At 41.8% G+C, this 24,434-nt stretch overlaps 1 protein-coding gene across 2 annotated transcripts in view; it reads right to left on the reverse strand.

Annotated features, from left to right (window-relative positions):
• grid1b (glutamate receptor, ionotropic, delta 1b) overlaps window positions 1-24,434 on the reverse strand; it is a 424,434-nt gene that overhangs the window by 75,320 nt on the left and 324,680 nt on the right. For both annotated transcript variants that reach the window (XM_014158350.2, XM_014158349.2), the window contains exons 5-6: window positions 12,787-12,840; window positions 1,180-1,353 (exon numbers count right to left, since the gene is read on the reverse strand). In XM_014158350.2, coding sequence (XP_014013825.1) covers window positions 1,180-1,353; window positions 12,787-12,840 — 228 coding nt within the window. The remainder of the gene's footprint in view (window positions 1-1,179; window positions 1,354-12,786; window positions 12,841-24,434) is intronic.

Below are 24,434 nucleotides of genomic sequence, written 5' to 3' on the forward strand. Positions count from 1 at the left end.
GTGAACCAGCATTTTCCTTGTCATGAGGGTGATTTAACATCAAAGAGTGTTTAACCCTCTTTTGCATTAATTATTGAGATAAGAGCCCCTGGAGGATTTGGGCCATCTGTTAACGGTTAGCGATAGCGAAAGTTCAGGTGGGTTCAAGGAGGTTTTCAGTCAGAAACACCTCTGGTTACATAAAGGTGGAACAGAGGGGAGGGATGTCAGAGAGCAACATCCATGTGATCTCGTTGAGTGGTTTGACTGGGAATGTCTAGCTGCTATCTAGCTGCCATATCAAAGAGGTATCTTTGATAACTTTGTCATCATATAGTACTTGTGTTGCTTCCTCTACTGTTACTGTTAAGGGGTAACATACTCAAAAACATATTCTTGTCATAAACTGCAGGCAGTGATTACACAGTGTTTACTCCAAGTTTACGAGAATCTCAGATTATTATTTCTTGGATTCTTAGCAATAAAGTGTAGGTTGCTTGGATGAGTAAACTAAAATAACTAATATGAATGGGAAGTTCAGTCTGAAATAGTGTTCCTGGTCCTCTCAACCATAGAAATATAATCTCTAGAATTGGAATCCCCATTCAATGGGTCTAAGTCCCTAGTGATTATATATCTATGCTCTCAACCAACTCTTCCTTATCTGTCCTACAGGCCTCCAAAAGCTGTCACTGTATGTATCCCACCACATGTCAATGGCACAGCCTTGTGTAACATCTCATCATCCACTATCACTCAATGGGAGATAAACTATAGGTGCTGATGACCTTCAGAGGCCCCCAGGTCACATGCTCAGTGATACTCTAAACAGACATTCTGGGGCTGTCTCTGACGTGACATGTGATAGGAGTCACTGACCTCACCCCCAGAGGCAGCATCAGATAACAGCAAAAGTAGACATGGGTACAGCGATAACATTTCTTCGATATACATAATTGTTGTTTCTTATGTATTTGTTATGATCGACCTTGAAGATATTAGTAAAGAGCAAATGTAATTTGGCTCCGAATATGATATGTGGGGACTGAAATTTTTTCCTGACCAAATCTCCTAACAGGAATAACTCGGGACTCGGGCCCCTGGTCAGGTTACAGGGCCAGGAAAGATGCTTGACCCTATGGATATAAGACCACTGGCCTTGATGTGAAGGTGCATAAAAAGGCCCCTTGTTGAACTGACCTCAAGTGACTGTAAGTATCCTTCCTGGGGGTCACAGAGTAAGGAGGAGATGCGGTGATTGTTCCTCATGCAGCGCACGCTGCTGTCCCTCCACAGTGGGAAGATCTGACGAATCACTGTCATCCGCCCCAATGCACTGTGGGCCAGCTCCATGATCTCAGTGTCACTGATCTCCTTCAGACAGAAGGGGAAAGAAGGGAAGAGGAGGGGAGAGAAGGGGAGAGGAGGTGAGGGGGAGAGAGGGGGAGAGAAGGGGAGAAGAAGGGAGAGAGGGGGAGAAGGGGTGAGAAGAGGAGAGGAGGAGAGGGGTAGAGAAGGGGAAGAGAAGAGGAGAGGGTAGGGGAAGAGAAGGGGAGAGGGTAGGGGAGAGGGTAGAGAAGAGGAGAGGGGAAGAGAAGGGGAGAGGGGTAGAGAAGGGGAGAGGAGGAGTGGGGTAGAGAAGGGGAGAAGGAGAGACAAGAGGAAAGGAGGGGAGAGGGGGAGAGAAGGGGAGACATGTTACAGCATAAAAAAAAGGTGACACAAAAACTGTCCTGCCTGTTACTACAGACTACCAACTATGACAAGGTGGACAGAGTCCCTGTGTACGGTGACCATATTAGGACAGCCTCAGTCTCAGCAGGTGGCAGTGCTGCAAGAGCTGTGTCCTAAGAAGAAATCTCTTCGATGAGTATGAATATGGATGCTTTGCTGCGTGGTGAAAGAGCTTTTTCCTTCACCTCCTATTTCCTTGGGTCTGCTTGCTGTTTACATCACAGTGCTCACTCAGCCTGCAGGCAAACTCTGAGCTCCTGCCTGGGAGACCCACCCGGTCCAAGGCCCCATCATCTCACCCGCCACATCCACCCCCTGGATATGTGCTAGTCAGCCACTGCAAGCCCCTGGCCCCCGGCTCCCGGCTCACCCCACCACCACAGCTGTTGGCTTGTCTTCTCAGACTTTGTTTGTTTTTATCGTATTTTCTGCTGGCTTGGGCTTCCCTCAGCCCTGTGGGACTGGGAAATGAACCCAGGCAGGCTTGCACAATCCCAGTCTGCACTTTGCCTGGCCTGGCATGTCCTGACTCCTGATTCCTGACACTGTCAGGCACACCTCAAAGGCGGTTTCCTGGATACAGATTAAGCCTAGTTCTGGACTAAAAAGCAAACTTAATGGTGAATCTCAATTGAAAATTATTTTTGGGGCTTAATCTGTATCCCGGGATACCACCCCATTTTTGTCTGAAGCAGCAGGGAAGCCTACGATTCTGTATCACTTCCGCATCAATCAGAGAGAGGATTATCGCATGACATGATAATAATAACAGACACATCTGGTACTGACCGTTTGGCAGTGATGCATGGTTAATTTACCCTACAACTATAATGTGATATGGAGGAAATAAATGCTGGTCACGGCTTTAAAAAATAATATCTCATCACAAAACTCTGAGCTGACAAATTATTCAACGGCAGATGCTCTGATAAAAATAATTTAATTGAAGCAGTGTGGGTAATGATTTATTCACCGTCACGTTGGTATTTTGTCCATATATAAAGATGCAAAGTTTTACACACAGTTTTTTTGTTAAATATGGGGACATTCTTTTTTGGTTGTAGTTTTTCACCCTGTCATAGCTAATAGGGTATTTGGTGTACAGTATGCAACATTTGCTTTCATAGGATAACCAGAGGCAAAGTCATTAATACATTAATGAGCTACATCGGGTGATTGGTTAAGGCTTAACCAATCACCCGATGTAGCTCATTAATGTATTAATGACTTTGCCTCCAAAAGGCTTAACCGTTAAGCCTTTTGGGGTGTGTGACATCACACAGATTTTTCCTTTCCACAAACTGTCTGTTGCTTGATATGAGCAAGTTGGCCCAAATGTATCAAATCCACAATTAGTTGGCTAGTAGTGGCTACTGCCTTTAGTGTTCTAGCTAGCTACATTTCAGTAATTTAGCTAGCCTCCTAAATGCAGTGGTTAGTGGATAAACTACAGTAAGTATGATTTGAACATATTTGTCTGAAAACAAATTAGTCACCAGTTATTGTTGTCCATGGTGTTATCATGTCTAACCAGTGGGCTCCTGAGTCTAGCTAGCGGAGTCGTTTGGCATCCACGATTAGCTAACTGTGATAGTTAGCAATTGGTTACTGCTTGGCCAATGTGAGCCAGCATGCTAGCTAGCTACATTTCAGTCAGTAGATATCCTAAATGCGGTGGTCACTGGATAAATAGCTATGAGTTTAACATATTTTGGTCAAAACAAACTAGTAGCCAGATGTTGTTGCCCATGGTTGATTAATATCTAACCAGCTGGCTCCTGAAGCCTATGTGACATGTCTAGTACTGTATGTGCCTATTAGCTCCCGAGTCCAGGCGCAGTTTAGCTAATGTTAGCTAGCTAGCATTGCTAGCTGAGCTGTTATAGAAAACGGCTAAGATGATTCAAACCCAGTGGCTAGCTAACAAGCCCTTCTCGGCGACAATGTTATTCAACAATATTATTGGGGTGCGGTACTATTAGATGTATTTTAATTTTAAAGTAATTGTCATTGAAGTTGGTGGTTAGTACTGGTTTTAGGGTTGTCACTAGTTACGACAGACAAAAACAAGTTTTAGATCCAAGGGAGAGATACTTTTGAGGAGATAGGAAACTCCGTTGGAAATGAACGCCCATTGTGAATTTTGCCCATGCATCATCAATGCATGGTGCATTCTGGGCGATTCTGGGATAAGGAGAGCTTTCCTTCAAGGAGTGAATGGGTGTCAATTGGGAGTTAGCTCAAAAACACAACATTAGTATGAATTTCATTACACGAAGTACAACATTACAAATCTTTTCTGAGATGTGAGATAATTAACTTGTTCTCTGTAATATCGTATAGCTTTGGAATTGTGATGTTACATGCACTACATGACCAAAGTTATGTGGACACCTGCTCGTTGAACATCTCATTCCAAAATCATGGTGAAGGCTTTCAAGTAGATGTTGGAACATTGCTGAGGGGACTTGCTTCAATTCAGCCACAAGAGAATTAGTGAGGTCGGGCACTGATGTTGGGCGATTAGGCCCGGCTCGCAGTCTGTGTTCCAATTCCCAAAGGTTTTCGATAGGGTTGAGGTCCGGGCTCTGTGCAGGCCAGTAAAGTTCTTCCACACCAGTCTCAACAAACAACTTCTGTGTGGACCTCGCTTTGTGCATGGGGGAATTTTCATGCTGAAACAGGAAAGGGCTTTCCCCAAAATGTTGCTACAAAGTTGGAAGCACTGACTAATCTAGAATGTCATCGTATGCTGTAGCGTTAAGATTTCCATTCAATCAAACTAAGGGGCCTAGACCGAACCAATAAAAACAGCCCCAGACCATTATTCCTCCTCCACCAAACTTTTCAGTTGGCACTATGCATTGGGGCAAGTAACGTTCTCTTTGCATCCGTCAAACCCAGATTTGTCCAGATGGTGAAGCGTGATTCATCACTCCAGAGAACGTGTTTCCACTGTACCAGAGCCCAATGTCGGCAAGCTTTACACCACTTCAGCCGAGGCTTGGCATTGCGCATGGTGATCTTAGCCTTGTGTGCAGCTGCTCGGCCATGGAAGCCCATTTCATTAAGCTCCCGACGAACAGTTCTTGTGCTGATGTTGCTTCCAGAGGCAGTTTGGAACCCAAATCAAATCAAATATTATTGGTCACGTGTTTAGTAGATATTATTGCGGGTGTAGTGAAATGCTCGGTAGTGAGTGTTGCAACCAAGGACAGACTTTTTTTACATGCTAGATGCTTCAGCACTTAGCGGTTCAGTTCTGTGAGCTTGTGTGGTCTACCACTTCGCGGCTGAGCCCTTACAGTTGACCGGGGAAGTTCTAGCAGGGCAGAAATTTGACGAACTGACTTGTTGGAAAGTTGGCATCCTACAACAGCGCCATGTTGAAAGTCACTGAGCTCTTCAGTAAGGGCATTCTACTGCCAATTTTTGTCTATGGAGAATGCATGTATGTGTGCTTGATTTTATACACTAGTCAGCAACAGGTGTGGCTGAAATAGCCATATTTTTGTATATACTGTATAGTGTACGTTAAAAGAAAATAGGAACGTTTCTTGACTAATGCCGTGTTCACGTGCTAGTTGGAACTAGGAAACTCGAAAATGTCCGACTTGCTAACTGGTTGTAATTATACACGTGCCGCTTTCAACCAGTTAGCTAGTCAGAAATCTGGGAGTTTGTTAATCCTGACTAGCACGTGAACACGGCACATAGCCTGACTTGGAGAAGGGTTTGTGTGATGATTAGCTTAGCAACCGCATGATACAGCATGACAACTTGAACACGTTTGGTTGACAGTCTACTGGGTGAGGCATTATTCGTTCCTCCATTCATTACCCATTGGGATTCCTATCTCTTACTTTCTCTAACATCTCTGTCCGAGGGGAGAGAAATTGTCCGCCATTGTTTTGTGTTTGCTAGGGGCTCGAAGTGATGCCCCCAATAAGGATCAACCAGTCACCCGACGGATAACAATGACTTTGCATCCGTCTATCCCCCGAAGAAAAGTTTACGTACAGCAGCGCAGTACAGAGCATCCTACTGGATGTGTCAACTGTAAACATCTTTTTCCCATTAAAATGAATTGTTTCATTCCCACATCAGTACAGATCTGGAGGGGTGTTGGGGGTTAGTGTTAGCACTCTCTTCTCCTGGCCTCACATGCCCCTCCTGATTTCACACTCCGTTGTGTCCAACATCTTCAGGTGCTGTACAGGCTGGGCCTCTATCCTGCTGAACCCCAGGACAGACTATCTGGTCATCCAATAGTCCTGCAGACTGGATCAGACCTACTCCAAGCTCAAGCTCCAGACAGGAGAGTGGCCCAGGAGATGGACGATGGGCGATAGACTATGGACTTATAACAGAAGGATATTTTGATGGAGCACACAACTGTTTAACCCCTGGCCAATGTCCATGAAGACTCTTCCATAAAGACTCATGTTTATGTAGACAGAGTAGTGTTGATCTTGGCCTGGGCCTCTAAACTCTCTGTATCAGATGAATAATTAAGGTGAAGTTACAGCAGTGTTCAGGAGGATCTGTCTGATAGTACAACACCAAGGTAGAGTGTCTCAGCTAGGAAAAGCTAGCTACATACTGTAGGGTGAGAGTGCAGTATAGTTGTACTAGAACCATAACATGCAATACATTATGAAGTAAACATATTTTCTGGTTCTGACGGAAAAACTATAAATAGTTTTGAAAAAGCAGCCTCAGAAGAAACATAATTATTGAAGATAAATGAACAGTGCACACTACTCACAGTACTCTGGAAAAAACTTCTGATCTACAGTAATCTCTCTTCAAAGAAAATCGATATCATAAGACTTTGAAATGTATATTTAGAATCATTTTTCTTATTCTGTTTGACTGATACGAAATGTAATTAAACAACAACAAAAAGATCTGAAGGTAAAAAAAATAATATATATATATATATATACACTGCTCAAAAAATAAAGGGAACACTTAAACAACACAATGTAACTTCCAAGTCAATCACACTTCTGTGAAATCAAACTGTCCACTTAGGAAGCAACACTGATTGACAATAAATTTCACATGCTGTTGTGCAAATGGAATAGACAACAGTTGGAGATTATAGGCAATTAGCAAGACACCCCCAATAAAGGAGTGGTTCTGCAGGTGGTAACCACAGACCACTTCTCAGTTCCTATGCTTCCTGGCTGATGTTTTGGTCACTTTTGAATGCTGGCGGTGCTTTCACTCTAGTGGTAGCATGAGACGGAGTCTACAACCCACACAAGTGGCTCAGGTAGTGCAGCTCATCCAGGATGGCACATCAATGCGAGCTGTGGCAAGAAGGTTTGCTGTGTCTGTCAGCGTAGTGTCCAGAGCATGGAGGCGCTACCAGGAGACAGGCCAGTACATCAGGAGACGTGGAGGAGGCCGTAGGAGGGCAACAACCCAGCAGCAGGACCGCTACCTCCGCCTTTGTGCAAGGAGGAGCAGGAGGAGCACTGCCAGAGCCCTGCAAAATTACCTCCAGGAGGCCACAAATGTGCATGTGTCTGCTCAAAACGGTCAGAAACAGACTGGCAAATTCGCCACTGGCGCCCTGTGCTCTTCACAGATGAAAGCAGGTTCACACTAAGCACATGACATACGTGACAGAGTCTGGAGACGCCGTGGAGAACATTCTGCTGCCTGCAACATCCTCCAACATGACCGGTTTGGCGGTGGGTCAGTCATGGTGTGGGGTGGCATTTCTTTGGGGGGCCGTACAGCCCTCCATGTGCTCGCCAGAGGTAGCCTGACTGCCATTAGGTACCGAGATGAGATCCTCAGACCCCTTGTGAGACCATATGCTGGTGCGGTTGGCCCTGGGTTTCTCCTAATGCAAGACAATGCTAGACCTCATGTGGCTGGAGGGTGTCAGCAGTTCCTGCAAGAGGAAGGCATTGATGCTATGGACTGGCCCGCCCGTTTCCCAGACCTGAATCCAATTGAGCACATCTGGGACATCATGTCTCGCTCCATCCACCAACGCCACGTTGCACCACAGACTGTCCAGGAGTTGGCGGATGCTTTAGTCCAGGTCTGGGAGGAGATCCCTCAGGAGACCATCCGCCACCTCATCAGGAGCATGCCCAGGTGTTGTAGAGAGGTCATACAGGCACGTGGAGGCCACACACACTACTGAGCCTCATTTTGACTTGTTTTATGGACATTACATCAAAGTTGGATCAGCCTGTAGTGTGGTTTTCCACTTTAATTTTGAGTGTGACTCCAAATCCAGACCTCCATGGGTTGATAAATTGGATTTCCATTGATTATTTTTGTGTGATTTTGTTGTCAGCACATTCAACTATGTAAAGAAAAAAGTATTTAATAAGATTATTTCTGTCATTCAGATCTAGGATGTGTTGTTTAAGTGTTCCCTTTATTTTTTTGAGCAGTATATATATACAGTACCAGTCAAAAGTTTGGACACACCTACTCATTCCATGGTTGTTCTTTATTTTTACTATTTTCACCATTGTAGAATAGAGAAGACATCAAAACTACGAAATAACACATATGGAATCATGGATTAACAAAACAATTGTAAAACAAACATATTTTATATTTGAGATTCTTCAAAGTAGCCACCCTTTCCCTTGATTACAGCATTGCACACTGTTGGCATTCTCTCAACCAGCTTCACATGGAATGCTTTTCCATAAGTCTTGAAGGAATTCCCACATATGCTGAGCACTTGTTGGCTGCTTTTCCTTCACTCTGCGTTCCAACTCATCCCAAACCATCTCAATTGGGTTGAGGTCGGATGAATGTGGAGGCCATGTCATCTGATGCAGCACTCCATCACTCTCCTTCTTGGTCAAATAGCCCTTACACAGCCTGTGTGTTGGGTCATTGTCATGTTGAAATACAAATGATAGTCCCACTAAGCGCAAACCAGATGGTATGGCGTATCGCTGCACAATGCTGTGGTAGCCATGCTGGATAAGTTTGCCTTGAATTCTAAATAAATCACTGACAGTGTCACCAGCAAAGCACCCCCACACCATCACACCTCCTCCTCCATGCTTCATGGTGGGAACCACACAGTTGATGTTGAGATGTGTCTGTTACTTGAAGTCTTGGTTACTACATGATTCCATATGTGTTATTTCATAGTTTTGATGTCTTCACTATAATTCTACAATGTAGAAAATAGTAAAAATAAAGAAAAATCCTTGAATGAGTAGGTGTGTCCAAACTTTTGACTGTTATTGTATATCCACCGACACTGAACAATAATTTTACTTTCTTTCTCTCTAACGTTGATGTGTATGTGGGGTTTTGAAGAGCAGAATAACCATTCTAGACTGCAGACATAGATAATACTAATATAAGTAAAATGCCCCTGGATTCATTTTCCAACACATTTTATGTAAAGGAATATTTCAGAAAGAGAAGAGAGATAAGACCAACAAAATAAAATTTAATTTTCATGTGTTCATTAAATTATTCATGAACTTGGATTGTTACCTTGAAAATATCTTTGAGTTGATAAAAAGCACAGAGAGACTTCCTCCTCATTATATTTTCAGATTATGTACAAAAGACGGTTCACCCATTTCTGATGCGGGCTCACAATGACAATAACTGGAGTATACTAACATACACAAATTAGCTTAATGGAAACACAACATAACACTGTATAATATACCATGCCATGTGTAGACCTAAGTGACAGCCAAATCACTCAGCAACACAAACCAGCACGACGTCTGCCTTCGTTTTACACATCGGCAACACACAAACACAAAATCGATTAAAGCACCATCTGCCGCTGCGTCATCTCCCCCCCCCATTCCCACTTTCCCGGCATCAGCGAACATTAGGAACACTCATAATAATAAATAAGACTTATCTCTGGTAGGCTGTGACATCACAACAACCACGGCTCTCTGCCCGCCATTGGGCAGTCTGGGCGAGGCAGCTCCAGCTCCACAGGACGCCAGTACACCTGCAGCTACAGTACTCTCAAACCCTCATCAACTCTCTCTACTGCTGCCTGGCTGCATTCTGAGCAGACTCTGCTACTTTTAATTGGCCTCCAATGAACAGGCTGGATTAAAGGGCAGGGTTGTTTACATCAGCACAGTGTTAGAGCAGACATACTGAGACCTGGGTAGATGTCTTTGAGACATTGGCCGCATCCGAATACTAATACTAGTGTACTACATTCTTAAACTGCATACTAATTCCAGTGTTTGATCTAGTAGAATTCACTCATCTTTTCTGACTGGCGTGTTTGACAAAAGCTGATAATTAGATAAATTGACATGCTCTACCAAAATAAATAAATGGCGGGAGTCAACGCAATCACGCATTAAATAATGCATTTGGAGGACTACTTTCAAAATTTCACACACTACAAAATATTATTTTTTTGGATACTATTTAGTAAGCTAGTATGGCTATTGGGACAGTGCCACAGTCTGACTCTGCTTCGGGCACAGTTACTGCTGAAAAACAAGTGTGGCGTCCTAGTGGTACAAAGACCCAGACTATGTCTATGGCTAAGACCTAGGGTTGAGTCCCAAATGGCACCCTAATCCCTATCGTGTACTACTTTTGACCTGGCCCCAGGGCCCATAGGCCTCTGGTCAAAAGTAGTACACTATATAGGGAAAATACTGCCATTTTGGACGCACTCATAGGAACATAACTTTTGCCGAAATTAGCAAATTGAGCAAGAGATGACAGTTTGCCATTTATCATTTAAAAAATGAGAAGTGTTTTTACAAAACTGCAAATGCATAAAAGATGTCTGAACTGGATGTGGGAGACTCAGGCATATTGAAATTGAAACAACAGAGAGGAAACTTTTAGGAATCCTTAGCCAATTGGCAACGCTTGTAACGAGAGAACACATAAGTACAATTTTAGTTGAGTCCAGAGAGAAATCTATGATGTGGAAATCGATCAAGGAAATTATGTAACTAAATTGGAACTGTCATGTCTCTATCTTATTGGGGAGTTTCAAATGCAATTTTGGCCACATCTTCATAATGGTGCAGGGGTTTTGTTGTATCAAACAATGAGCACATCTTTTGTTAGAGCTCTATCAGGGTGCAGAGTGACTGAAGGATGTGAGACACACGCAATGCAAGGTGCTGTAGAACTGTGAGCGACTACTGATCTACTCGATGCGTCTAGCAGTTCCCTTGATCGTCAACTCACTGTTATTGGCATCGTGCAGTTGTTGTGGGTATATACACTGAGTGTACAAAACATTAGGAACACCTTATTAATATGGAGTTGCACCCCTTTTGTCCTCAGGACAGGATCAAGGTGTCAAAAGCATTCCACAGGGATGCTGGCCCATGTTGACTCCAATGCTTCCCACAGTTGTGTCAAGTTGTCTGGATGTCCTTTGGGTGTTGCACCATTCTATTGAGTGTGAAAACCACAGCAGCATTGGCGTTCTAGACACACTCAAACCGGTGCACCTGACTCCTACAACCATATCCAGTTCAAAGACACTTACATCTTTTGTCTTCCCCATTCACCCTCTGATTGTCTCAAGGTTTAAAAATCATTATTTAACCTGTTCATCTACAGTGAGGGAAAAAAGTATTTGATCCCCTGCTGATTTTGTACGTTTGCCCACTGACAAAGAAATGATCAGTCTATAATTTTAATGGTAGGTTTATTTGAACAGTGAGAGACAGAATAACAACAAAAAAATCCAGCAAAACGCATGTCAAAAATGTTATAAATTGATTTGCATTTTAATGAGGGAAATAAATATTTGACCCCCTCTCAATCAGAAATATTTCTGGCTCCCAGGTGTCTTTTATACAGGTAACGAGCTGAGAGTAGGAGCACACTCTTAAAGGGAGGATCTTGTCAATGATCTCAAGGCAGCTGGGACCATAGTCACCAAGAAAACAATTGGTAACACTACGCCGTGAAGAACTGAAATCCTGCAGCACCCGCAAGGTCCCCCTGCTCAAGAAAGCACATATACATGCCCGTCTGAAGTTTGCCAATGAACATCTGAATGATTCAGAGGACAACTGGGTGAAAGTGTTGTGGTCAGATGAGACCAAAATGGAGCTCTTTGGCATCAACTCAACTCTCTGTGTTTGGAGGAGGAGGAATGCTGCCTATGACGCCAGGAACACCATCCCCACCATCAAACATGGAGGTGGAAACATTATGCTTTGGGGGTGTGTTTCTGCTAAGGGGACAGGACAACTTCACCGCATCAAAAGGACAATGGACGGGGCCATGTACCGTCAAATCTTGGGTGAGAACCTCCTTCCTTCAGCCAGGGCATTGAAAATGGGTTGTGGATGGGTATTCCAGCATGACAATGACCCAAAACACACGGCCAAGGCAACAAAGGAGTGGCTCAAGAAGAAGCACATTAAGGTCCTGGAGTGGCCTAGCCAGTCTCCAGACCTTAATCCCATAGAAAATCTGTGGAGGGAGCTAAAGGTTCGAGTTGCCAAACGTCAGCCTCGAAACCTTAATGACTTGGAGAAGATCTGCAAAGAGGAGTGGGACAAAATCCCTCCTGAGATGTGTGCAAACCTGGTGGCCAACTACAAGAAACGTCTGACCTCTCTGATTGCCAACAAGGGTTTTGCCAACAAGTACTAAGTCATGTTTTGCAGAGGGGTCAAATACTTATTTCCCTCATTAAAATGCAAATCATTGTATAACATTTTTAACATGCATTTTTCTAGATTTTTTTGTTGTTATTCTGTCTCTCACTGTTCAAATAAACCTACTATTAAAATTATAGACTGATCATTTCTTTGTCAGTGGGCAAACGTACAAAATCAGCAGGGGACCAAATACTTTTTTCCCTCACTGTACTCCGATTGAAGTGGATTTAACAAGTGACATCAATAATCGATCACAGCTTTCACCTGGATTCACCTGGTCGGTCTGTCATGGAAAGAGCAGGTTCTCCTAATGTTTTGTATACTCAGTGTAGAGGAAAGGCAAAGATAGGAGTTAGGAGAAAGAGAGAGAGAGAGAAAAGAAGCGAGAGAGAGATTTATCAGCAGCATCAACATAAATACTCTCATCTTCGCTTACCTCATTGACAAATACCCAGTGACTGTCCTTGGAAGCCAGGTTGGTTTCAACAGCCTGCAAAGAAAGAGAGAGAGAGAAATAAAGAGGTTACCATAGTGACAGATAAGACTGTGGGGGGAAGAGGCAGATTGAGTCCAGAAGACTTGGATGTATTGCTGCTGTTTCTGTCCAACAGAACCCGTGTAAAATCATCTACAGTCTTGTCATTATCCAATTATACAAGGAACAAACATAAGACCCATGTGGCTTGGAAAACCATGATGGTCAAACAGCATTGGATCCATGCAAGCCTCACAGCTAAAGACTCTCCAAAATCCACCGGACGGTAGCTCAAAATTACATTTACATTACATTTACATTTGACTGTCCAATCATTTGTCATGGAGACAACTTTTGTTCAAATTTGTCAAATAAATTGTACAGTATGTTCACACAAAACACCTCAGCTGTGAAAATAGTGTTTGTACAATTCCTTCCGTTTTTCTCTTTTGTTATTCTCATGGTGGTACTGCCTTTCCCACAGTCCATTGTGTTGGCAGCCAGTTCCAAATGAAAAGTGTACTATAACATCCAAACTACAAGCCTTTTGTATGCCTTAGTGGTGCAGCATAGGTAGAGCTTAATGGTTGACAGCATAAGTAGTGCCAAATTGTTCAGCACCTAACATCTTTGCGTTTTGGAAAATTATAATTGCTCAGTGTAAGCCTACATTTTTTATGACAGTGCTTGCTTGGGTCTATGCCATATATCATAATCACAACATAAACTATCTTGTACTTTACAATAAAAACAAACATTTACACTGCCATTTTCAGAAAGAAAGGCCTGCACATGGTATAACCCAGTAAGAAAGGCCTGTACATGGTATAAACCAGTAAGAAAGGCCTGTACATGGTATAACCCAGAAAGGCCTGTACATGTTATAACCCAGAAAGGCCTGAACATGGTATAACTGTTACAGGAATTAAGTTATCAATGTTCTTAGACCGAACTTCAATGAAACTACTCAGTCTGCCCCCCCAGAGAGTGTAAGATTCTGGTTGAATGAAGCAGACGGATAGCCAGCCTACAATGGTCAAAATGTTTATTTATGAGAGCTCTAAAATTCATACAATCCACACAGCCTTTTATATTACCACACACACACACACACACACACACACACACACACACACACACACACACACACACACACACACACACACACACACACACACACACACACACACACACACACACACACACAAATAAACTTACATCAGTAGAGAACTCCAACCCGCTTTAGGCGGCTGTATTTTTCCACAGTACACATACATTCATTATCAAACCTTGCAACCTGTCTTCTAATCTCCTGCCAGCTAAGCCGTTCTCAGGCCGTTGTTTCCCTCCCTAACTTAGGGAGGCCTCATCTCCTGTTCCTTTCCCAAGGTCGTCTTATCAACTCTGCCCTGCTCATTTTGAAGTAGTAACAGTGTCCTAGTCTTAAACAGTCTCCTCACACACAGTATTGGATTATAGTTTTTAACATATTATTATAGCCTTATAATTGATAATATATTTCAACAGGTTATATGGTTTCTGTGTGAAATCATTTAGTCAAACTTTTAATCATATAATTTCCATTACAATAACCCAGTAAGAAAGGCCTGTACATGGTATAACCCATGGTATAACCTATTTGATCTTTATTTAACTAGGAAAGTCAGTTAAGAATAAATTATTTTTCAATGACAGCCTAGGAACAGTGGGTTAACTGCCTTGTTGAGGGGCAGAATAACAGAATTTTACTTTGTCAGCTCAGGGATTTGATCTTGCAACTTTTCGGTTACTAGTCCAACACTCTAACCACTAGGCTACCTGCCGCCCCGTAGTATAACGGCCTGCACATGGTATAACCCAGAAAGGCCTGCACATGGTATAACCCAGTAAGGCCTGTACATGGTATAACCCTCATCATCCCATGCTGTATTCATGAACTCATGTATAAAACATTCTGCATGTACTGTGTCCATATTAGAACAGCCTAGCACATTTATATTGAGATACATGTAGAGCATCAGCCAGCTAAGGGGCCCAATACAGAAGCTATGGATCACCCCATGTGATTCTCCTGTCCTCAAGCTAATTAGGCCTGACAGATGTTCTCAAACGGCTCCTCATTTGCCTGCCTTACCATAAGAAGGCTGTTACATATGTAAACACTTCTGAGGGTTCATGTTGACCAAAAATATTCACAGATATATCCTGTCACAGCATTTCACAATGTAGGCTATACTATATGGATAATTATACTGACTGCTCTAATGTGGGTAGTTTGTAATCATTTTGGTCCCCAACACACAGAGGTGGGACGCACACTCTTAGAAAGAAAGTTTCCAAAAAGGGTTCTTCAGCTGTCCCAATAGGAGAACCCTTATTGGTTCCATGTAGAATCCTTTTTGGTTCCATGTAGAACCCTTTTGGGTTCCATGTAGAACTCTCTGTGGGAAGGGCTCTTCTACCAGGAAAAAAACGGTTCTACCTGGAAGCAAAAAAGTTTCTTCAAAGGGTTCTCCTATGCGGACAGCCGAAGAACCCTTTTAGGCAGAGTTGCAAAAAAAATCCATATCTCAGACTGGCCAAAGAAATGTAAGATTAAGATGGGCAAAATAACACAGACACTGGACAGAGGAACTCTGCCGAGAAGGCCAGCATCCCGGAGTCGCCGCTTCACTGTTGACGTTGAGACTGGTGTTTTACAGATACTATTTAATGAAGCTGCCAGTTGAGGACTTGTAAGGCATCTGTTTCTCAAACTAGACAGATCTAATGTATTTGTCCTCTTGCTCAGTTGTGCACCGGGCCTCCCACTCCTCTTTCTATTCTGGTTAGAGACAGTTTGCGCTGTTCTGTGAAGGCAGTAGTACACAGTTTTGTACGAGATCTTCAGTTTCTTGACAATTTCTCGCATGGAATAGCCTTCATTTCTCAGAACAAGAATGATGAGTGATGAGTTTCAGAAGAAAGTGCTTTGTTTCTGGCCATTTTGAGCCTGTAATCGAACCCACAAATGCTGATGCTCCAGATACTCATCTAGTCTAAAGAAGGCCAGTCTTATTGCTTCTTTAATCAGTACAACTGTTTTCAGCTGTGCTAACATAATTGCAAAATGTTTTTCTAATGATCAATTAGCCTTTTAAAATGATAAACTTGGATTAGCTAACACAACATGCCATTGGAACAGAGGAGTGATGTTTGCTGATAATGGGCCTCTGTACGCCTTTGTAGATATTCCATAAAAAATCTGCTGTTTCCAGTTACAATACCAATTTACAATATTAACAGTGTCTACACTGTGTTTCTAATCAATTTGATGTTATTTTAATGGACAAAAAATGTGCTTTTCTATCAAAAACAAGGACATTTCTAAGTGACCCCAAACTTTTGAACAATAGTGTATATACATATATGTATATTATTACATTTGTTTTGCTGAGAAAACTTGGGGGGGAACAAAATCCGCGGAACAAAATCCGCACACGGGCCGCCAGTTGGGGAACCCTGCTATAGCCTATAGTCTAGCTGCATATCATGCCACATTTCATGTATGCAAGATCATCGCACATGTCCCCAAAAGCAGATGATATTTATGTGTGGCCCGTCCCCTCTGTCCGTTGTGTGATGTGGTTTGAGGCTGTTTGCGGGGAGGTGAAGTGGTTTGCGGGGACATGAGGAGTAATCTCGGAGGCTGCTGATGACTCTGAGCCTGCTTGGTCATTTTTCTCCTTGACCGAGCTACTGAGTTATAAAAGTGAAGTAACACTACATGCTATATTTACCAGCCTACAGCAATAAGATAAAGGATACTACTGTGTTGTTAAGGACTGTGCTGCATGAAGAGGATATGCTTTACATGTGGCTGACCGAAATATGTGTACATAAAAATTAATTTGCGTCAAAATCACTGTGAAATTTGTAATATCATTCAAATACTGAGCAATATGTATACTGTATCTGGAAAAACCCAATAAGCAAAAAGTACAACACTCATAATTCAAAATAAAGAAGAGGGATTTAAGTCAAACCCTCCCTGCTCTGTCCAATCCTGCATCCCAATGGAACCCTATTCCCTATATAGTGCTCTGTCCCTACAGGGCTCTGGTCAAAGTAGTGCAACATGTAGGAAGTAGGGTGGCATTTGGAACGCATTCCTGAGATTTCCAGCACGGGGTTCTCGATAGTGGCACTGGGCAAAGTGGATGTTTGCATTGCTGGTCACCACTTGGGCGGTATCAGTTGTGGTCCTTTGTAGCTCAGTTGGTAGAGTGTGATGCTTGCAATGCTAGGTTAGTTGGTTCAATTCCTGAAGGTCATCCATGTGTAAAACGTATGCACGAGTGGCTGTAAGTCGCTTTGGATAACATTATGATGGGTGGTGATGTAGAGCGTGCTATAGAAGGCCTTAAGGGAGGTTGGCGGAGTGAATGGTTCGGGAATATCTGTCATCCTTTAACCAGGGAGGGACTAAGAGGGAGACCACTGAGTGGAGGTACTGGGGAGAAACTACTCTTAACACTACAGTGACAAGTGTCTGACCATAGAAGACCTATAATTACATAAAGAACCTATAATGCCATAGAGAACCTATAATTTCATGTTATTCTATGGTTCTGACTGGGTCAATTAGACAGAGAGGCAAGGCTACTCTATTCAGTTCGAACTAGTAATTTTCTCGACACAAATTAAAAGTACATAGATAGACTACTGGTATTTAAAGCAATAATGTGCACTTAGCCTTTCTGCTATCTGAAACATTAGGACATTATGCACAATGTGTAATCAATTCAGTAATAAAATAATGAAAAATGTTGATCACATTCAAAAATCCCTTTTTATTGAATATTATATTTGTCCGTTTATTCATGCATGGTTTGCATGGCCTCAAACTAAAAAGACACAAGTCTACCTTAGTCAGAATATTTTATTTTAAACATGTCAGGTCAGGGGGACAATCAAGACATTGTGCAAATGTTCCTCATGCAAACAGTGTGTGTGTGGGTGGTGGAAGTTGAAAGCTAGTGGGGACAACCCATCAGGGAATCTGCATCTCTAGAGGTCAGTGAAAGCACGTTTGAACTCTGAATTAAATCAATGTGTCGTGGCAACAGCCTCACCAGGAATACAAATCAGCCTTCCTCTATTTAAAAAAGAAACACATCCTGATTGCATTTAAATCATAAAAAGTAATTAAGACATTTCTTTAAGGAGGATGTATTTCAGGGGGAATCTGGTTGCATATTATATAGGCTACATGTGAAGAACACACAGCTGTTATCTTCCTTTTAATATAGTCAGGTAACTGACTGTCCACATTATATATGATATATGCCATTTAGCAGATGCTGTTCTCCAATCGACTTACAGTCATACGTGTATACCCGGTGGCAGGTAGCCTAGCTGTTAAGAGCGTTGGACCAGTAAGTAAAAAGTTGCTGGTTCGAATCCCCAAGCCGACTAGGTGAAAGCTCTGTTGACGTGCCCTTGAGCAAGGCACTTAACTTGTAAGTCGCTCTGGATAAGCGTGTCTGCTAAATGAGCTAAAAAGTCAAAATACATTTTACGTGTGGTTGGAATCAAACCCACATTTCTTGGCATTGCAACTGCCGTGCTCTACCGACTCAGCTACAAAGAACCTTATCACCATCATCACATTACTGTGTGTGGAGTGTTGCTGGACCCCAGGAAGAGTAATGAGGATCCTTAATAAATACACATTATCTGATACAGAATAAGCAACCAAAATAACCCTGTTACCACAAAGAAAACATGGAGGTAACTGTACCTCATGTTCTGTAATGATGTGTCATGGACCAATATGACTAAGCGAATAATGGCGTTAATTTCAATTTACCCAGCTAGTTCCGTTTACCGCAAAACCAGCACAGGAGGTTGCTGGAACATCAACTGGGGAGGACGTGCTCGCGGTAATGGCTGGAGCGGAATGGGTGGAATGTTATCAAATAGATCAAACACATGGTTTCCACGTGTTGGATGCCATTCCACTTGCTCCATTCCAGACATTATTATGAACCATCCTCCTGTCAGCAGCCTCCTGAAAATAACAGCTTGCTTTGGCATTATATGACTGAGCCTGTCCGTGTTGCTCTTCATGCATCCCTGTGTCCGCAAACATAACCAAGCACATAGGATGCGGGAAATCAAAACATGCCACAGCATGCCTTACCATGCATCATTTTAATGTAAAACAAAGAATAAAGCAATATCAACAACGCTTTCCATGTATTCCCTAATTAATCATGCATATGCAAACCAGATGCATATGCATATGCATACCAGACAACTCACTTAGAATGGAAACCACCAAAAATGTGGTGGATGAAGATCTGTTTTGCACCAAGATGAATTAATGCATTATTTTAGGTCATTCGGGTCTACACTATTGAGAATGTGTTTTTTTATACTCAGTTCATTACACGCTAATGAATGCTTCTGTTTAACATATGACTGGTTGGGGTTTGACTTCTGGTCTTCTGCCCGCCACACAACACTGTTAGCCCACTGAGCAGAAGCTTAGGCACTGGCTCTGGAGCTAACACATGTCTTCAGAAGGGTATTGAATAATCATGGCATTGCATGCAGATCTGGAGAGAGTGACACTGAGAAAACCAAAACAATAGCATCACTTATCCTCTTGTAGCATTCCATTTTCTAACTCTGTGGTTTACAGTTTTTTGCTCAGAGGAAGTTTTAAAAGATTATTAACAAAACCCACTGATAGCGTAATGGACTCAGGTGAATTGACCAGACAAACATTGAGGCATAGGGAAATACCTAATTTCAGACAAACCGATTCCAAATGGATTTTGCTCGCTGCGTATTTGCCGAAAGCTGCCGAGGGCCCTGAGAAACCATCAGCGGGACCTTGTAATGTTCCATGTCGTGTAACTATGGTTACGGTCTCCACAGCTGCATTTAAGATGCATTTTGAGCGTTAATGATGTTCATAGCTCTTTCTTTTTGGACTTTATTGGAATAATATCAATGGAAGTCAAACTAAAACATACAGCAAAGGGACTGAATACAACATTTTAGGGGGATCATACAGAGAGCTGCCTTCCCAGACACAGATTATGCCTAATCCTGGATTAAAAAGCTGTTTCTATGGAGAATCAATATTGACAATGCTTTTTAGTCCTTATTAGTGTCTGGTGAACTAGCCAGAACTGCATGCTTAGTTTGGTTTCCTGTTCTGCAAATGATTTCTAGATGTATCTGTGACAGAGGCACATATATAGAGAGAGATCCATATATATTGTGATCTATATAGAGAGAGATCCATATATATTGAGATCTATATAGAGAGAGATCCATATATATTGAGAACTATATAGAGATAGATCCATATATATTGAGATCTATAGAGAGAGAGAGATCCATATATATTGAGATCTATATAGAGAGAGATCCATATATATTGACATCTATATAGAGAAAGATTCATATATATTAAGATCTATATAGAGAGAGATCCATATATATTGAGATCTATATAGAGAGAGATCCATATATATTGACATCTATATATAGAGAGATCCATATATATTGAGATCTATATAGAGAAAGATTCATATATATTAAGATCTATATAGAGAGAGATCCATATATATTGAGATCTATATAGAGAGAGATCCATATATATTGACATCTATATATAGAGAGATCCATATATATTGACATCTATATAGAGAAAGATTCATATATATTGAGATATATATAGAGAGAGATCAATATATTGAGGCTCTGTACAATGACTAGGATGTTAAAGTGCAGACTGTCAGCTTTAATTTGAGGGTAATTTCATCTATAACAAGTTTAGAAATTACAGCACTTTTTGTACATAGTCCCACTATTTTAGGGGACCAAAGGAATTGGGACAAATTCACTTATATATGTATTAAAGGAGTCAAAAGTGTAGTATTTGGTCCCATATTCCTAGCACGCAATGATTAAATCAAGCATGTGACTGTACTAACTTCTTGGATGCATTTGCTGTTTGTGCCCAATAGAAATGAAGTGTAAATATTTTGGAGTCAATTTTATTGTAAATAATAAAATATGTTTCTAAAGACTTCTACATTAATGTGGATGCTACCATGATTACAGGTAATCCTAAATGAATTCTTAATAATGATGAGTGAGAAAGTTACAGACGCACAAATATCATACCCCCAAGACATGCTAACCTCTCACCATTACAATAACAGGGGAGGTTATCATTTTTTGGCGGGGGTATGATACTTAGGAAAGTATTCAGACCCTGACTTGACTTTTTCCACATTTTGTTAAGTTACAGCCTTATTCTAAAATTGAATAACTAAAACAAATTCAATCTACACACAATACCCAATAATGACAAACCGAAAACAGTTTTTTAAACATTTTGGAAAATTGATAAAAAATGTAAAAAGATAAATATTGTATTGTATTTGTCTCATGCGCCGAATACAACAGGTGTAGACCTTGCAGTGAAATGCTTACAAGTCCTTAACCTGTTGGGGCTCGGGGGCAGTATTGAGAAATTTTGAAAAAAAATATGTGCCCATTTTTAACTGCCTCCTACACCAACTCAGAAGCTAGGATATGCATATTATTAACACATTCGGATAGAAAACACTCTGAATTTTCTAAAACAGTTTGAATGGTGTCTGTAAGTATAACAAAACTCATATTGCAGGCAAAAACCAGTGAAAAATAGATCAAAAAATTTTTGAATTTTGTGACTGTACTATTTAGTGTCATTGTTTTATAGATACCATAGTGAGAAAGGATTCATTTCGCAACTCCTACGGCTTCCACTAGATGTCAACGATCTTTATAAAGTTGTTTGAAGTGTCTATGATGAACAGAGACCGGATGGCAATGAAGAGAAGTTGACCTCCCTGGGATGTCGTCACTTCATTATTGGCTGCACCTGCGCAATCATGTGATGCGATACATTTTTCAAAGACGTTTTTCAAGACACAGGAGAGGTCGGGTTGAAACATTACTGATGTTTCACGTTAAAAATGGCTCTAAAGATTGATGCTAAACAACGTTTGACATGTTTGAACAATGTAAATAGATTATTTTTTTTACTTTTCGCCGTGACTCCCCCCCCCGCGCTACTTTTTAGTAGCCTACCGAAGCGCTAACAACATGGAACAACTTGGAGTTATTTGGACATCAATTATGAACTTTGTCAAAAGAAACCACATTTGTAGTGGACCTGGGATTTCTAGAAGTGCCAATGGATGAAGATAATCAAAGGTAAGGGAATATTGACAATAGTAATTTTGATATTACATGGTTACAGATGGTGCTAACCTGTATAGCCTAGCCTATTGTTCTTAGCACAGCACCCGGTTTATTGCAAATTGTGATTTCCCAGTAAAGTTATTTTGAAATCTGGCATTGCAGTAGCATTTACGAAATGTTAAACTATGAATATTTGAATGACAATAATATAATTTACCAATGTTATCGAATAGTAATTTTGTGATTTGTAACGTTGTTCACCGGAAGCATTTGAGAGAAAAAAAAAATCTGATTTTCACCGCTTCGGTAAAATGCTGTTTTTGGATATAAATATGAACTTGATGGAACAAAAAATGCATGTATTGTTGTTTTGTTTTGTACGCTTTGTACAAAATAATAAAACGCAGAACCACAGGATGTTTCTTAACATAACTCTTTATTAACTAGTTACAACTACATGTTAGCCTATCTCCAACCACGATCAACTGCCCATGACCTAACCGTCTGGGTGGTCTTAACCAATCACCGCACAGTATGATACGGCGGTAAAATGCATCCAATTATAATTCAGTATGTATTCACATATGAATATTACATCCCCCTTCTTTTAAACAAAATACAAATGTTTTACATATTCTAAGCTTTTCTTTTGGATACATGCTCTGTAGTTTGAACTCAAGGTAAGTAACCATTTATATTGCATAATACACCAACTGAATCAACATAGACTCTGAAACAATGATCCAACTTTTCAAACAAGGGATTCTCAGCAACTCAGCTTTCACTGTAGAAATGACATCTTAACATTTCAAACAAATACAATACCAAAGCATGTCAAGTGAACTTTCAATAACAAGTTTACAGTCTGGAACGCTTTTAGGGCAGCGATCCGCCTACACCCTTTGACATTTCACAGGTCGAGGACAGCTCTGGGCTTGACCTCTCTTCCTGACCTTGTGCGATATGATGTTGAGCATGCTTCTGTGTCAGTCAACAGCTCTTGTGGTGTTGCAGGTAAGTGTGGTGTATGTTGTGCTGTGTGTGTGTTTAGTCCATCACGTTCTCTTTCAGGGGAACAGTTCATCTCATCAGTGTGTTGTTCTTTTGTGTTCAGTAAGTGACGACGATTGCGGCGGTACACTGCTCCTTCTGCTGTGCGGACGTGATATGAACGTTCAGTGTCAGCTGGCTGGATGACGACTGCTGGTTTCCAGAGGCCATGCTCCTGGATTCTAACTGACTCTCCGCCGATCAGTGGTGGCAGTGGTCTAGCTGACCTGTCGTAGTATCGCTTTTGTTGTTGTTGTCTCTGTGCACGTTTTTCATGCATTTCCTTGTAGCTGACGACCTCAGGTTGCAGCTGCTGGTTGGTGCTGGGAAGGGTTGAGCGAAGTCTGCGGCTCATCAACAGCTGGGCTGGTGATTTGAAATTGTCAACTGGAGTGTTGCGGTATTCAAGGAGACTGAGGTAGGGGTCTCTCTTGTCTGCTTTTGCTTTGTCCATGAGTGATTTAGCAATCTGCACAGATTTTTCAGCAAGGCCATTACTTTGAGGGTAATGTGGGCTTGTGGTGACATGTGTGAACTCCCATGCTTTTGTGAAGGATTCAAACTCATTTGATTTGTAACAGGGCCCATTGTCAGATATTAAAGTCTCTACAATGCCATGCCTGGCAAAGGCTGCTTTCAGCTTGTGTATCACAGCTGCAGATGTGGTGCTGTGAAGCTTGTCGAGTTCGAAGTATCTGCTGTAGTAGTCCACTGTTACAATGTAGTCCTCGTTGTTCCAGGTGAACAGATCGGTTGCCACAACCTGCCAGGGTCGGTCTGGGATACAGTGAGGTAACATTGGCTCTTTGGTGTTTGAGGGGCGTCTTTCAAGACAGATGGTGCATCTACCAACAATGTCCTCTATTTGTTTGCACATTCCAGGCCAAAACAAAATGTCCCGTGCTCTCTGTTTGCACTTTTCCATGCCCATGTGTCCAGCATGGATCTTTGTCAAAATCTCTTCTCTGAGACTGGTAGGAATAATGATTTTCTCTCCTTTGAAAATGATTCCGTTGATCTGTGATAGTTCATCACGATGGTTCCAGAATTCTGAGACGCTCTGAGGGCATTTTCTCCTCTCCTCAGGCCATCCATCCTGTATGACTTCCCTCAGCTGTGTGAGTTGTGAGTCCTTGTCTGTTTCAGCTTGGATCTCCTTCAGTTTCGTGTCACTAACTGGTAAGTTGCTGTACACAGTGTGCACTTGCATGTCCATGCCCTCACTGAGGCTGCTGTCCTTGTAGGTAAGAAACTTCCTGGAGAGTGTGTCTGCGACAGGGATGTCTTTGCCTGGACGGTGAGTG

This window comes from Salmo salar, chromosome ssa19, assembly GCF_905237065.1.
Source record: "Salmo salar chromosome ssa19, Ssal_v3.1, whole genome shotgun sequence".
Taxonomy (NCBI): Eukaryota; Metazoa; Chordata; class Actinopteri; order Salmoniformes; family Salmonidae; genus Salmo; species Salmo salar.